Source organism: Coptis chinensis, chromosome 5 (genome assembly GCF_015680905.1).
Source record: "Coptis chinensis isolate HL-2020 chromosome 5, ASM1568090v1, whole genome shotgun sequence".
Taxonomy (NCBI): domain Eukaryota; kingdom Viridiplantae; phylum Streptophyta; class Magnoliopsida; order Ranunculales; family Ranunculaceae; genus Coptis; species Coptis chinensis.
This window is the reverse complement of record NC_141460.1, coordinates 10,628,481-10,645,947: the sequence shown is the minus strand read 5'-3', so window position 1 is coordinate 10,645,947 and position 17,467 is coordinate 10,628,481. Positions and strand designations below refer to the sequence as shown.

Sequence of the window (17,467 nt, the reverse complement as noted above, 5' to 3'; positions counted from 1 at the left end):
GGTTACCATGCCTTAACCTTTATAACTCAGCTTTAACTTTTCCAATCTATGAAACTGTACCTGCAGCAATGCCTACCTTAAACTATAGATACATATGAGGTAAGAACACTTTCTCAGAAACTAGGATTGAATATAACTGCTATAAAAAAAAAAAAAAAAAAAAGATCCCTAGTGGTGCCAATAACGGTAGAGTCCTGGATGATGGATCTTTTATGGAGGATAGCTGGCTATGGATATGAGGTATCCCAAGGAGAATGTAACAAAGGCTTTCACAGGCAGCTCAAGCAATTAAGCAACAACTTTGTTATATATTAAGAACTGGAGGCTATAGAAGAAGGCTTTAAGGATGTAGTAGAAGCCAGAAGTGAGAACTGACTCTCTAAGAGTAGTGTTGTGAATAGTACAATGCGGAAACAACGTTACCCACAACAAATAGATTAATCATACACAAAGATCGATCCTTCTCACTAGACAAGACTTCAACACCCTCCAAAGTAATCCCAACACTTCTCAATATCAAATAAACAAGTATCTAAAGTAAAACAATTAATGTAAAGAAAGAACAAACCACAAGACGAGATATATCATGGTTCGGCAATTTGCCTACGTCCACACTGCGAGTTCCAAGCTTTACTAGATGTCCAGAGTAACAGATTACAAGTCTCTCAATTCACTCACAAAGAATGAACACTCAACTCACAAATAATTGCTCTCTTATAATCTCTCTCTTTCTTGGTTTTGGTTAAGTTAGGTTTCTACAGAAAAAACCTATATTTATACTGTTTCAGAAAAAGCTTCTGAAACAACCTTTTCATGCTAAAATATGATGGAGCGCGACCTGCGCTCTTGTCCAGGCAAGAGGGAGCGCAGGTGCACTGAAGAGCCTGGAGTTCGACCAAGGGATGAGCGCGCACCGCGCCTTTTGCCAAGCAAATCCAAGCGCAGGGTGCGCCTTACATGAGAAAGAAAAACACCATTTTTCTCTACATTCTCCACCTTGGTGAGGTTTTAACACATAAAACCGAGCTGAACACATCCAGCAAGGAAGACTCGCAGTCAACTGCCTCGAAGGGCCATGCCCACAAAGGGCTCTTTCAAGCATGTAAGATTTGGAGCAAGTCCAAGCAGTGTTGGAACTTAACTCCGGTGACAACCTTTGTCAACATATCAGCAGGATTGTCATAGGTGTCCACTTTCTCAAGTGCTACATCACCATCCTCAATGACATCCCGTATAAAGTGATAATGGACATCAATATGCTTGGTCCGAGCATGATGAACTTGGTTCTTCGCCAAATGAATAACACTCGGACTATCACAATACAAAACAACACTGTTCTGCTCAATACCCATATCATCCAGAAGACCTCGAAGCCATAATGCTTCTTTCACTGCCTCTGCCATTGCCATATACTCGCCTCCAAGAGTAGATAGAGCAATCAGAAGCTTTGTAACATAGACCTCCAACTAACCGGTGCACCATGCATCATAAACACATAACCAGTAGTCGATCGTCATCTATCTAGATCACCTGAATAATCTGAATCCACATACCCACTGACATAACAAATGCCTCCACCATAAACTAATTCCACATCCAAGGTACCCTTCAAGTACCTTAATACCCATTTCACTGCCTCCCAAAACTGCTTCCTAGGATTTGCTATATACCTGCTTATAACACTAACTGCCTGTGAAATGTCTGGGTATGTGCACACCATAGCATACATCAAACTTCCCACGACACTTGCATAAGGAATATTAGCCATATGTTTTTGTTCCTCCACCGAACTAGGAGAGAACTTAGCTGAAAGCCTAAAATGCCCAGCCAAAGGTGTAGAAACTGACTTTGCATTCTCCATACCAAAACGAGAAATTACTTTCTGAAAGTATTTCTTCTGAGAAACAACTATCCGTAGTTTCTTCCTATCTCTGTCAATCTCCATGCCCAGTATCTTCTTGGCTCCACCTAAGTCTTTCATCTCAAACTCAGAGCTAAGTTGAGATTTCAAATTGTTTATCTCCACCATGCTTTTGGAAGCAATAAGCATGCCATCCACATAAAGCAGGAGATAGATGAAGTCATTACTTCGAAGTCTACGAAAGTAAACACAACAGTCATACTTACTTTGAGTATACTCATGTTGCATCATGAATATGTCAAAGCGTTTGTATTATTGCCTGGGCGATTGCTTTAACCCATACAGTGACAGATTTAATTTACATACATGATCTTCTTTCTCAACAACAACAAACCCTTCAGGTTGTCTCAAATAGATCTCTTCCTCCAAGTCCCCATGCAAAAAAGCAGTTTTAACATCAAGTTGCTCTAACTCCAAGTTAAAGTGAGCAACTAAACTCAATAACACACGAATAGAAGTATGTTTGACCACTGGGGAAAATACCTCATTGTAGTCGATTCCTTCCTTCTGTGAGAAACCCTTTGCTACTACTCTTGCCTTGTACCCAAGATCTTTGTCGGTTCGGGGAAGGACCTCTTTCTTTCTGAACACCCATTTACTGCCGATAGTCTTTTTGCCCTTTGGCAATAAAATTAGGTCCCATGTGTGATTTTTATCAAGAGACTCCATCTCTTCTTGCATAGCAACCAACCAATCTCTATAATGAATATCTCTAACAGCCTCCTTGAAACTATCTAGCTCATCATCTTTGATATTCAATGCATATGCTACTAAATCCACCTGACCATAGTGTTTCACCGGCTTCTCGTGCCCATACTTGTGCACTTCTTTAACTTGTCTCTTTGGCCTAGGGTCAGCTACTACAAGTTGTGGATGTTCATGCTCTTCTTCCTGTTGCTGTGTGGTTCCATGATTTGGTACCTCATCATGAACGAACCAGTCATCTGCTGCATCAAACAACTCAAGCTCAGTGACTTGAACTTCTATAGACTCACCATTCTGCCCAGCTCCTTTTGGCTTACTGAAAGATAACACGAAAGTCTCATCAAAGGCAACATCTTTATTGACCAGGAACTTGTGGTCTTCTTGACACCACAATCTGTATCCCTTTACCCCATTTACGAAGCCTAAGAATATGACTTTCTTAGCTCTATGATCTAGCTTGCTCTCCCTCACATGATAGCAAACAGTCGATCCAAACACTCGCAAAATACTATAATCAGCTGGGTTACCTGACCACACCTCATAAGGTGTCTTGCAATCTATAGCTAGAACTGGTGACCTATTATATAGGTAACACGCCATGGACACTGCATCTGCCCAATACTCTTTGCCTAGACTAGCATTAGACAACAAACATCTCGCTCTTTCAAGCAAGGTTTTATTCATCCTCTCTGCCATTCTATTCTACTGAGGTGTGCCCCCCTGACTGTCTAGTGTCTGGCAATTCCCTATTGCGTACAAAACTCTTGGAAAGGCCCATAGGTATACTCAGTACCATTGTCAGACCATAGTGTCTTTACCTTCCTATCTGTGTGATTCTCAACCATTGCCTTCCACTTCTTAAATGTCTCAAACACTTCATCTTTTATTTTCATCATATACACCCACACATAGTGGGTATGATCATCAATGAATGAGACATAATAGCGGTTACCTCCCTTTGAAGCCACTCTGGAGGGTCCCCAAACATCCGTATGCATGTTGTCATGTGCTTGCTTGACTTGAACTTGACTCTACACTGCTTCCCATAGACGCAATGCTCATAGAACCTCATACTTGGCTTCTTCAAGTCCTTCAAGAACCCTCGCTTGCACAACTCAGACAAACCCTTTTCACTCATATGCCCTAGTCGCATATGTCACATCTTAGTGCATTCAGAATCATCACTACAACATCCACTGCTACATCGCCTATCACCGTACTACTCATCAAAGTATACATAGTTCATGTCTTTGACCCTTCATAACAGTTAAAGAGCCACTGACAATCTTTAGGACTCCACCTTCGCCTATAAACTTGTGGCCTTTGGAATCCAAGGTACCAAGAGAAATACGGTTTTTCTTTAGCTCAGGAACATGCCTTACATCATTTAAAGTCCTCACTACACCATTATGCATCTTGACCCGTATAGTTCTAATTCCTACCGTCTTACAAGCAACATCATTACCCATCAAAACGGAACCACCATTAATGCTCTCATAAGAAGTAAATCACTTTCTATTCGGACACATATGGTAGGAACATCCGAAATCAAGAATCTACCTTTCGGCCATATAGTCTTTTGTGGACACACAAAGACTCAACTCGTCCCCTTCAAAGCCTGAAGCATAACTTGCCTTAATTTTTGCCTTACTTTTCTTCTTACCATCTCTCTTGTTCTCTTTCTTCGGGTGAGCCTGAAGCATAACTTGCCTTAATTTTTGCCTTACCTTTCTTCTTACCATCTCTCTTGTTCTCTTTCTTCGGGTGAGGACAATTACTTGCGTAATGTCCCTTTTCATCGCAATTGTAGCACTTCACATGTGCCAAAGGCTTTTTTGACTTGGACCTAGATTTATCATTGCTTGTAGAAGCCTTTTCATGTGACCTTCCTCTTGCCACTAGTCCTTGACCTGCATCAATGCTATTCTCTACACGTGTCTTCTTCATAAACTCATAAGAAAGAAGTGCACTCTGAACTTCGTTAAGATTAACGTCTTCTCTGTTCATAAATGTAGTCATTAGATGCTCATAGCTTTCTGGCAAAGAGAATATTAAACATGCCACTTGATCCTCATCATCCATCTTCATGCCAACATTCAAATAATCCGCTAGATGTCGACGGAACTCACTAACGTGCTCTTGCATCGTTGAACCATCGACCATCATGTCTCGATAAAGACGCTTTTTAAGGTACATCTTGTTCGTCATGCTCTTGGTCATACACATAGACTCTAGTTTGAGCCAAATACCAGCAGCGGTATTTTCTCCCATCACACTATACATGACCTCATTAGCAAGACACAATCAGATTGATGAACAAGCCTGAAGATCGAATTCTTCCCAATCATCATTACTCATACTCGCAGCCTTTGAGTTAATCCCCTTTAAAGCCTTATACAAACCTTGTTGGATGAGGATGTCCCTAACTTGGATCCTCCAAATCCCAAAATTATTGTTCCGATTAAACTTCTCTACTTCAAACTTAGCATTTGACATCTTGGGAGCCATCTTTCAAGTTACACACAATAATCCAAAAAAAAAAAAAAAAACAACTTCATTTCGAAATTTAATCGAACACCTTGTCTACAAAAATTTCGAGCACTAAACTCAAAATCCTAGGTCGTAAACCTACGCTCTGATACCAATTGTTATGAATAGTACAATACGAAAACAACATTACCCATAACAAATAGATCAATCCTACTCAAAGATCGATCCTTCTCACTAGACAAGACTTCAACACCTTCCAAAGTAATCCCAACACTTTTCAATATCAAATAAACAAGTATCTAAAGTAAAACAATTAATGTAAAGGAAGAACAAACCACAAGACGAGATATATCGTGGTTCGACAATTTGCCAACGTCCACACTGCAAGTTCCAAGCTTTACTAGATGTCCAGAGTAACAGATTACAAGTCTCTCAATTCACTCACAAAGAATGAACACTCAACTCACAAATAATTGCTCTCTTATAATCTCTCTCTTTCTTGGTTTTGGTTAAGTTAGGTTTCTATAGAAAAAACCTATATTTTTACTGTTTCAGAAAAAACTTCCAAAACAACCTTTTCATGCTGAAATACGATGGAGCGCGACCCGCGCTCTTGTCTAGGCAAGAGGGAGCGCAGGGTGCGCTGAAGAACCTAGAGTTCGACCAAGGCATTAGCGTGCACCGCGCCCTTTGCCAAGCAAATCCAAGCCCAGGGTGTGCCTTACACGAGAAAGAGAAAAACACCCTTTTTCTCTACAAGCAGTTAGCATCAGGAGGTCGGAAAGGTACTGTTCTAATTAACACGGTAGCAGCTATAGGTACTAAGGTAGTTTGAGAATGTGAATGTGATCCACATCTACAGTGAAAGCAATCAGGCCGGCAGCTGATTTACTTTACAAAATGTGTAATTCTCTAGATTGCGTTACCTTTGTGTTTATCCCCCTCCTCTTCATCCTGAGCTTAATTTCAATGTTGAAGAGAACAAGAAAGCATACTTGAGAATGTAAGTACCCTAATAGAGGGTGGGGGATTTTAATTATTTAAAAAATCCATTGAATTGAAGAAAAACATGAAAATTAGGTAAAATAGAGATTAAACAAAGGAGGTTTGCAACTTGCAAATCCGTTGGCAACAAAGAAAAGGAGGTAGTAGTGTTAGTTGGGTGGTGGTTAAATACATTAGAAGTGAGCTTAACAGGCTTAACAGCAGTGAGAATAACAACACCCTTATAGTTTCCAATACATAAAATGATCTCCTGTGTTTAAGACAAAAGCACGAGAGGGGCTAATTAATGGAAAGTGACAATTCAACCTCACCCTTTAGCAATTTTTATATGAACTATGCAGAATGCCTACTTCTCAACAAACGTTTTCTTGGTTTTCAACAACATCAAGTACTCTAGATTGAGTTTGTATAATGAAGCCGCTCAACAACTTTACCATTGAGTAGGTGATTCCTCTTGCGTTAAGGTACTCATTGAATGTTTTCTGTAGATTCTGATCCAAATCCCTGTGCAATCAAAACAGACAATCAAAATGTGATCATACTAGCTAGGAGCATTGTACTAAAAGAAACCAAACTCCCTTTACTACTGCCTCCTTTAATTAGACTTCTCACCCATCATACAGCTACCATGCCGACATTCTATCTATATCTCACCCAAATAGAAAAAGGAAATGGTAATGTGTACCAAAATTGTGACAATTTGTGCACGGAAAATGCACCCATCAGTATCGAAACTTCTAAGCAACTCTCCAAGATCTCATTGGTGGACCATTGTAGTAAGAATGGCTTTGGCAACTCTTCAAGTGATAAGTGATGAAATTAATTCTCTATGAGACTATGACAAAATGTGATCATACTAGCTAGGAGCATTTTTTTGTTTTCATTTTAATACAATTTAACTTACCCAGCAAAAAAAGACTAATAAAATGTTCTAAAGGCACTAGCTAGGAGCATTTTTTTGTTTTCTTTTTTGTTACTAGCTAGGATCATACTTGCTCTAAAGTCACTACTACAAATAAAATAAAACAAAGAATATGTTAGGTGTTTTTATGGCTATTGAGAAATGTCTACCGAACCAACGCGTACTCAAATAAGTTAGGCTCATTCTATGCCCTATAGTAAGAACTGGAAAGTTAGTAAGGTGAAAAAAAAAAATGGAACTTGCGAAAACGGTTCCTTGTATTCTGGTTTGCACTCGACATCATTCTGATCCGAAGAAGACTCCTCCCCTGGCCTTTTCACCAGCATAGTCCGAATTTCAAAATATCCCCCATCATCAGCATGGCAGTAGAATTCCAGACGAGACCCATCTCCCTTGCTTACAGTCAGAGTGAAAGAGAAGTAGAGCTCTCCATTACCTCTGTCACAAATGTCATACACCACAAACTGTATGCTCTCACCACCAACTTCTTCTCTCTTTAAGATAATTGTATCCTCTTGGTTGCCACGATTGTTGATGATCTCCCATGGAAGCCCATCTTCTGTCAGCTTTTTAATTAACTTGTATTTCGCTTGACGAAGATTAAGCCAGTTTTGGAGCTGCTTGATTGGCGACTCCTCAACGTCTCCTTCACTGTTCCCGTCTTCTGCTTTGTCCGACATTTCGAAATCAGCATTGTGAGCATTGGCGATGGAAGAGGAGAACCGAAATGGACGATGGAACAAAATATTTGAAGGCTTTAAAGTAAGTACACTACTATTACTGAAAGAAGACCACAAACGGAAAGAGAAGTAATTGAAAAAGGAAGAAGGATGGTGATGTTTTGAGGTTTCTTGAGAAGTATAAACACTGTGAGGATTGACTAAACGCAGAGCCGGGCGCACAACAGAATACATGCTGATGCTACGCGCGTTGCTCTTTATTTTTCCCCCCTTAGTTTTGAGAAGTTTTTATCAAACAGGAATAATATTTCGCCATAACTAGGGTTTACGGATTTTATCGATCAGGGAACGTAATCACGCGGTTCATGTCCTACCGTATCTTCTAATAGCCCCTTCTGATATTTTTAGAGATGAGAATAAACAAGAATTTTTAGGGATGTTGCTAGTGCATGTGGTGTAACGCCCTCCAACTTGATATAACCTAGCTGGCCACTCCAGGATATATTAAGCTGGAAAGCACTCGCCTACTTGAGTGTCTCTACAATTGCCAGAACAATCGAGCAAACGGTATACATATAATGGACTCAAAACAATAACCTAAGACATGCACAATAACATAATAGATTTAAAACAAAGTATACATTTATAAACAACAAAAGACACTATTGTCTTCCATATTATACATGACTGCAACTCCATCAAAACGTTTACCCATCCCAACCACATTTACACAAAAAGAACTATAGACAACCCCTAACCTACAACTTCAACACTTTTGGGACTCACGGCACTCCGTCATCCATCTATAGCAAATTCCCCTGAAAAAGAAATAGAACAACAAACATAAGCCACAGGCTCGTGTAAGTGATAACCTACTGCCAATGCTTACCTTAAGCAGACAAAAGTCTCAATAGTAATAACCAAAGCCCAAAGCATATAAGAAGTGAATAGATAATATCATGCCTCATAAATAGGTCTTAACCTCAACGAACAATAGCATAGCCCCAAGTAAATAACCGCAATGCAATAAAATTTAAACCAACCATCCACACATACGGAATTATATATATATCTATATATATATTTTACTAGATATTTTCAGGGACCACACTTGCAGCCTCCAATGAGGTAATGCCCTATGGCCTCGCAAGTGGCACACAGTAATATACACCCTCCTGAAAATATTACAAAGCTTTCAGGGGTCACTTGCGCCCTATGGCCTCACAAGCGGTCATCTTCCCCCCTGAAAGTTGAGAGGGTACTGACCTGGTAATACACACGCCGCATACGTACCTCCCACTAAACCATATACACCATAATCACATATTTCCATATAACCTTATCATATATATATTCATATAGCCAATATATCCAGGATAAGAAACCAATTCCGTCCGTTAAATCATCTGCCATAATTCTTTCACTACACGTAACATCACACTAAGATATATCAATACCCAAAATCACTAAGCCCCTGTAGAATAGATATCAATTAAACTATCATAAAGAGTAATTGAAATACCTAACACCATCTCTTACTACATCCAAATAACTTGATTGGTTTGGTATACCTCTAGTAAGCATTCATCTATCTAAAGTAAGAAGTGTAAGTAAGAAATCACTTACCTTAAGCAAGATAGTTATGGATGACCTAAAACAGTGAGAAATCCACCTCTAACAGCTCCCAAAGCCAACCCATGATAGCTACAAACTTTTGGTTTCTTAAAGTGGTCGGTACTAAGTCGGTAAAAGAAGAGAAAGAGAACTCTCTCGAACAGTGAAGCTAAGCTTTAATTCTATTTCACTTATGGGCCGGGTTAGTCCTACATGGGTCATGGGTAGCCCACATAACAAAACAAATTAACAAAAGAAAATGAAATTAATTATACTTTAATCATTATATTAAATACACATAAAAAAAAATGGAGTTTCACATTCTCCCCCCCTAAGAAATGAATTTCGTCCTCGAAATTCCAACTTACGTGTGAGTCAAAAAGGTGAGGATATGTTGCTTGGACATCATCCTCTCGCTCCCAAGAGGCCTCCTGCTCGCCATGATGACTCCACTGTACTTTCAACAAGGGAATAATTCTCTTCCTTAGTACATGTTCTTTTCTGTCAATTATTCGCAATGGGGTTTCGACATAGGAACTGTCCTGCTGCAAATCCAAGTCATCGAGATTAATGACACTTGCATGCTCCTCATCCCTTAAATGCTTCCTTAACATGGAAACATGGAAAACGTTGTGTACTGCAGCAAGTTTCTCTGGTAACTCCACTTGATATGCCACGCTGCCAACTCTTTTCAACACTCTAAAAGGTCCAATATACCTAGGTGCCAATTTCCCTTTCTTTCCAAAACGTTTCACTCCTTTTATTGGTGACACCTTAAGTAATACCATGTCTCCTATTTCAAATTCAAGATCTCTACGACGCCTATCTGCGTAACTCTTTTGTCGACTTTGAGTCGTCTTGATTCTATCACGGATTCGCCACCTTTTCCCGGTAGTTTCATGAACCAAGTCTGGTCCTAAAAGAGAAGCCTCACCGACCTCACCCAACACACCAGGGTGATCGGCATGGTCTACCGTGACAAGGCCTCGAAGGGGCCATACCAATTGTGGCCCGATAGCTATTGTTATACGCATAAAACTCGATTAAAGGCAAGTGCTCCTCCCAACCACCTTGAAATGAAATCAAGGATGCAAGCCCTAAGCATGTCCTCCAGTACCTGGTTAACTCTTTCGGTCTGACCATCTGTTTGTGGGTGGAAAGCGGTACTAAAGTTTAAGTGTGTACCCATTGCCTTCTGGAAGCTCCTCCAAAAATGAGAAGTGAACTGGCTATCACGATCCGATACTATAGACACCGGTATTCCATGTAGCTTTACAATCTCTTTAATATACAACTTACACAAATCATTCACACCATAAGTTTTTCTGACCGGTAAGAAATGAGCTGACTTGGTTAGTCTATCCACAATTACCCAGATAGTGTCATGACCCCGCTGCGATCTCGGTAACCCTTCCACAAAGTCCATGGTTATATGTTCCCACTTCCATTCCGCTTCACGGGTAATGGTGTAAGTTTCAAAGAAGGCTTTGGTGTTCTGCTTTTACTTGTTGACAAGTGAAGCATTTGGACACATAATCAGCGATGTCATATTTCATTCGCTTCCACCAAAACTGACGCTTCAAATCTTTGTACATCTTGGTGCTCCCGGGGTGTACAGTATATCTTTTCTTGTGAGCTTCATCTAAAATATCTCTTTTCAGTTCTGGATCATCCGGAACAACAAGTCGTCCCCTAAGTCTCAAACCACCATCTCCATCAATGGCCCAATCTGATGGGTGCTCACTTGCTATCTCAGAAATTCTTGCATGTGCCCAAGTATCTCTACCCTGTGCTTCTACTACTTTAGTCACAAGAGTCGGTTGAACTGTTATTGTTCCCAGGTAAGCTGTATACTCTCGTGTAGCAGGGCTAATCTCAAATTCAGTTAAGGTATTAATCAAGTTCCACCAATACGTCATCAAGAATGCTACTTGAGCATATGGTTTTCTACTCAAAGCATCAGCCACGACATTGGCTTTCCCTGGATGGTACTGAAGCGATAAAGTATAATCTTTAATCAATTCTAACCATCTCCTTTGCCTTAGATTCAAATCCTTTTGTGAAAATAAATATTTGAGGCTCTTATGGTCAGTAAATATCCCGAAATTCTCACCAAATAAGTAATGTCGCCAAAGCTTAAGTGCAAAGACCACCGCAGCCAACTCCAAATCATGTGTGGGATAATTTTTCTCATGGAGTCTTAGTTGTCGAGATGCATAAGCCACCACTCTGCCTCTCTGCATAAGTACAACACCTAAACCTTGGTGAGATGCATCTGTGTATACTGCATACCCTACACCACTCTCGGGCATGATCAGAACTGGTGCCGAAGTTAGTTTAGACTTCAAAACATCAAAAGCTCGCTGGCATTGCTCACTCCACACAAAAGGTCACCCTTGCAGGTTAATCGGGTCATAGGTGCTGCAATCCGCGAGAAATTCTCAATAAAACGCCGATAATAACCTGCCAGCCCAAGAAAACTTCGTATCTCGGAAACGGAAGTAGGCGGTTCCCAACTTAAAACTGCCTCTACCTTAGCAGGGTCTACAGCTATACCTTCCTCAGATACAACATGTCCCAAGAATTTGACCTCATTGAGCCAAAATTCACACTTCTCGAATTTAGCATACAACTTATGTTCTCGAAGTGTCTGAAGCGTCATTTTAAGATGTTCTACATGCTCTTCGCGTGTCCTCGAGTAAATCAGAATATCATCAATGAAAACAATAACAAACTGGTCCAAGAAATCTCGAATACTTTCGATTCATCAAGTCCATGAAAATGCGGGGCATTAGTTAACCCGAATGGCATTACAAGGAACTCATACGAACCATAGCGTGTAACAAATGCAGTCTTTAGGTACATCACTAGCACTAACAAGCATCCGATAATAACCGGTCCTTAGATCAATCTTCGAGAACCACTTAGCTCCTTTCGGTTGATCAAACAAATCATCTATCCGAGGTAATGGGTATTTGTTACGTACAGTCACCTTATTCATTTCTCGATAATCAACACAAAGGCGAAATGAACCATCCTTCTTCTTGACAAAGAGAACTGGAGCTCCCCAAGGAGAAGTACTCAGACGAACAAACCCCTGATCTAGGAGGTTTTGGAGTTGAGTTTTCAGCTCTCTCAACTCAATTGGTGCCATACGATACGGAGTTCTAGCTATAGGAGTGGTACCCGGAATTAACTCAATGCTAAATTCAACTTCTCTTACAGGAGGTAGGTATAAAATCTTGCCAAAAACATCAGTATACTCAGCCACAACTTCCACCTGTTTCACACTGACCATATTCTCATCAACATCTAAATGTGCCGTGTAAGCCTCTACTATGGAATTACCCCTGGCAGCCGCAACAACAATTGATTCGTGTCCAGGAATATCTAATGAGACAATCTTTGCAAAGCAATCTAATCTCACATGATACGCTGCCAACCAGTCCATCCCAAGTATCACATCAAAATCGTGCATATCCAACACAATCAGATCAATGGGAAGTTCGAGGTCATCAATCACAATTGGACAACACTTGCACATCCGATTAAGAATCGATGACTCTCCTAGTGGAGTGATTAAGGCTAAAGGTACCAACATAGACTCGGATTGAACACCAATTACAAGCATAAAAGCATGAGAAATAAATGAATGAGTGGCTCCAGAGTCAAACAAAACCCTCGCAGGTCTAGAATAAACAAGAAAAATACCTTCGATTACTGCACCATTAGCTTCCCCATCTCGAGGCATCATTGCATAGACACGGCCTTGTGGAGCTGCTGGTTTCTTATTCTCCTGAACAACTTCTTAACCCTGCTTCTGGCCTGATGGTGGTCCTCTTTGAGGTCCCTGCTGCCATGCTCTTTGGGATCCCTGAGTTCCCGATTTAAAGTGTCCTTGGTCTGATTGTTTCTGCTCATATCGTCTCTGATCAGGTCGTCGATACTCCTGCCCAATATATTTTTCAGGAACTCTACAGTCTTCACTTTTATGACCAAACTTGCCGCATCTATAGCAATTCCCAAAAAACCCAGTTAACTTCTCAGGCACATTGCAGTCCTCGAGCTTGTGACCGTACCTGTCACATCTATGACACCGTCCAAAGAAAGGTTTAGATGAAGATCCGATCCTCTGCTTCTTCTGAATATACTGTTGCTGACTATCATACTTATTGTATACTCGCTTCCCTGTATCACTACTCTCGGTTTTTGGATAATCCTTAGGCCTCCGGTGCTCCTGGTAATCCTGTTCCAACTTCCTAGCAATATCAACTACTTCTCTCAAGGTTGAAAGATTCTGACCCTTAACCACAATCCTAAGATCATCATTTTGCAAACCCTCTTCAAAACTGTTTTAGCCCTTTGATCCTCATTTAAGTGCAAGTCGGTGGCAAAAGCTTCCAACCTGGTGAACTTGGTCTCATATTCGAAATTGACATCCTCTCTTGCTTCAAGTTAAGGAACTCCCGCGTCTTCCAGTTCTTCTATCATTGCTAGGAAAATATTGTAAGTCAAACGCCTACAAAATTCTCCCCAAGTGATATTATGGCTTAACTTCCCCTCTAGTTCTTGATTTCCACCATATCGAAGCATCTTCATTTAGACAAAGGGACGCAAGTCTCTGTTTTACGTACCTCGGAATAGTCCATGACATCAAATATATTCTCTAAATCCTCCTTCCACTCTTCTGCTTTATTAGGATCTGAAATGCCTCCAAATCTAGGAGGATTGACTTCATGAACCTCTCCAACATCTTTTCCCAAGCTTTCGTTCCAACCTTGGTATGTCTTGTTCAGTTCACCTTGTACATTTTGGTTTACTTGAGTTGCTTGGCCTCCTCTCTCTAACTGCGTAACCCTCTGGGCAATCTGTCGAAATGATCCCAACATATCATCTACCCAAACAGGTCTGTTGTCATTAGCTGCAGGTATAGGCTGCGTAGGTGCAGGCCCAGCCGGAACATTAGTCCCTATATCAGAAAGACGGGCAGTTCGACCTGCTCGACTAACACCTCCTCGTCCTCTACTAGACATTCTGGATGAATATAAAGAAAAGAATAAATAAATATCAATACCTGCATTTAAAGTTAGTGAATTATGGATGTCCCGACCTACAAGTAACATAACATAAAAAAAAAATGACAACACAACACTATTCGTCCTCACTCATTTACTAATACTAATTGTGAGTCCCAAAACTTATTACCCTAATCAATTTAAGGACCTAAAAACCTAGAGCTCTGATACCACTTTGTAACGTCCTCCAACTTGATATAACCTAGCTGGCCACTCCAGGATATATTAAGCTGGAAAGCACTCGCCTACTTGAGTGTCTCTACAATTGCCAGAACAATCGAGCAAACGGTATACATATAATGGACTCAAAACAATAACCTAAGACATGCACAATAACATAATAGATTTAAAACAAAGTATACATTTATAAACAACAAAAGACACTATTGTCTTCCATATTATACATGACTGCAACTCCATCAAAACGTTTACCCATCCCAACCACATTTACACAAAAAGAACTATAGACAACCCCTAACCTACAACTTCAACACTTTTGGGACTCACGGCACTCCGTCATCCATCTATAGCAAATTCCCCCGAAAAAGAAATAGAACAACAAACATAAGCCACGGGCCGTGTAAGTGATAACCTCACGCCAATGCTTACCTTAAGCGCACAAAAGTCTCAATAGTAATAACCAAAGCCCAAAGCATATAAGAAGTGAATAGATAATATCATGCCTCATAAATAGGTCTTAACCTCAACTAACAATAGCATAGCCCCAAGTAAATAACCGCAATGCAATAAAATTTAAACCAACCATCCACACATACGAATTATATATATATCTATATATATATTTTACTAGATATTTTCGGGGACCACACTTGCAGCCTCCAATGAGGTAATGCCCTATGGGCCGCAAGTGGCACCGCAATAATATACACCCTCCCGAAAATATTACAAAGCTTTTCGGGGTCACTTGCCTCTATGGCCTCACAAGCGATCATCTTCCCCTCGAAGTTGAGAGGTGCGACCCTGCACACACACACGCATTACCTCCCACTAAACCATATATACCATAATCACATATTTCCATATAACCTTATCATATATATATTCATATAGCCAATATATCCAGGATAAGAAACCAATTCCGTCCGTTAAATCATCTGCCATAATTCTTTCACTACACGTAACATCACACTAAGATATATCAATACCCAAAATCACTAAGCCTGTAGAATAGATATCAATTAAACTATCATAAAGAGTAATTCGAAATACCTAACACCATCTCTTACTACATCCAAATAACTTGATTGGTTTGGTATACCTCTAGTAAGTATTCATCTATCTAAAGTAAGAAGTGTAAGTAAGAAATCACTTACCTTAAGCAGTATAGTTATGGACAGCCTAAAACAGTGAGAAATCCACCTCTAACAGCTCCCAAAGCCAACCCATGATAGCTACAAACTTTTGGTTTCTTAAAGTGGTCGGTACTAAGTCGGTAAAAGAAGAGAAAGAGAACTCTCTCGAACAGTGAAGCTAAGCTTTAATTCTATTTCACTTATGGGCCGGGTTAGTCCTACATGGGTCATGGGTAGCCCACATAACAAAACAAATTAACAAAAGAAAATGAAATTAATTATACTTTAATCATTATATTAAATACACATAAAAAAAAATGGAGTTTCACATGTGGTCATCTCTAGCACCTTGTGCCATTCATCCTTGATTCAAACTAGGAGAAAGAGAACATTGAGTAACTCCCTTACTGGTAAACTAACTGTGGTGAATTCCGATCAAGTTCTCCTTGGTTATTACTTATTAGTATTCACCTCTTGTGCTCCTGTTCGCGTGGGGTTTCTTTGTGCCTAATGACTATCATTCTTAACGAAAAATCCTTCTTCTGAGATGACAATTGTAGCTGAGAAGAATGTATATAATGGTGTTTTTTCTAAGACAATTTTTCACAACTGAATGGCCGTCATGTTGATGCTTCTACCTTGCTAAAACCAAAGTGCCAAAACTGGTTCATGAAGCCTAAGATTGCATGAAATATGCCGGCCTTTGCTACAATTTAATGGATCCGTATGTGTATTAGATTAATCTCATTTCAATCTAATCTTTGTATCAAGTTTGCTTTCTTGTGCAGCCTTGCCCCGAGTTCAACGGCGGCTTTGTCAAATATCGGACAACTCAGAACCCATCGTTTTGACTTTTGAGATATGATTCCTCCCTGAAATCTGACTTCTTTATTTCTTCGTAATTTTCATCTTTAGCTCAAAGATAAATAAACCATGAAACTCAGAATGTTTAGAGAATCAGATCATCTATTAAGGACATGTTGTATTGATGGCATAATAAGAACCTAAAGATTGTCTTAAAAACAAATCGCCTAAGTTTTCAATAGAAACAATAAGAATTTCATTTGCTCAAGAAAGATATATGAAAGAGGTTTAAATTAAAGAAAAGAACCTCCATAGTCAATTAGTCGTACTTCTATATCGGATCTTCAAAATCCCACCAGAACTACTGAATGCGTACCTTAGTCTATCAAAGCTCGAGTATACATAATATCCAAGAAAGAGCTTCTATTTCATTTCTCGACAAATTCTTTTATTTTTTTCAACAACATCAAGTACTCTCTCTTATGCTTCTTGATCATGTAATCCCGCAAGAAATACTCCAACGAGGAGTCAATCCCTCGCTTTTCTAAGTCCACATTTGATTCGAAACTGAACATGTGCAACCAAACAAATAATCTTAATATTAGTAAATAATAATTAGAGAGAGAGAGAGTTATATCTTAATTGTTTACGCAGCCAGAGATGCAGAGAGTTATAGTAGGCCATGGTGTTGGAGTTATCCCTCACATGAGGAGAGAAAACAGAGCTGGAGAGAAACGAGCTTAATTCGGCAAAAATGTCGATGCCAAGGCTCGGATGAAGGGCGCGACTTCGGCCTCGAGTTCGATAGAATAGGCGACCCAGCTCATATAGGGGGGCGATCCGCTTCGATCCAAGATACATTGGAAGGCCAAGGCCTCGGTCTATTTTTGGGCTTTGCTTTACAAGATGCGCGTGAAATTTGGTTTTTGGAGATAAAA

General features: G+C 40.0%; 1 protein-coding gene across 4 annotated transcripts; it reads right to left on the bottom strand.

The window, feature by feature from the left end:
- Positions 1–6,328: 6,328 nt before the first annotated feature.
- On the bottom strand, positions 6,329–17,187 carry LOC147496636 (uncharacterized). Of its 4 annotated transcripts, none has more exons than XM_086559580.1 (3): positions 16,837–17,187; positions 7,287–8,541; positions 6,329–6,625 (listed from the first exon to the last, which is right to left on the bottom strand). In XM_086559580.1, the coding sequence occupies exons 2-3, from the start codon at positions 7,955–7,957 to the stop codon at positions 6,475–6,477; spliced, it is 822 nt and encodes a 273-aa protein (XP_086415706.1). In that variant the 5' UTR covers positions 7,958–8,541; positions 16,837–17,187; the 3' UTR covers positions 6,329–6,474. The 4 variants fall into 4 exon arrangements, with proteins under 4 accessions (XP_086415706.1, XP_086415705.1, XP_086415704.1 ...); XM_086559579.1 differs by having other exon boundaries at positions 16,906–17,187; XM_086559578.1 differs by lacking the exon at positions 16,837–17,187 and adding an exon at positions 15,747–16,829.
- Between the last annotated feature and the right edge of the window lie 280 nt (positions 17,188–17,467).

What these genes read in the sequence shown, in the direction of transcription:
- LOC147496636 (XM_086559580.1), bottom strand. Translation starts at nt 7,957, where the DNA reads ATGTATTCTGTTGTGCGCCCGGCTCTGCGTTTAGTCAATCCTCACAGT. An exon ending in GAATACAAGGAACCGTTTTC is followed by an intron (nt 6,626 to 7,286) that starts GCAAGTTCCATT and finishes TTGATTGCACAG; the next exon opens with GGATTTGGATCAGAATCTAC.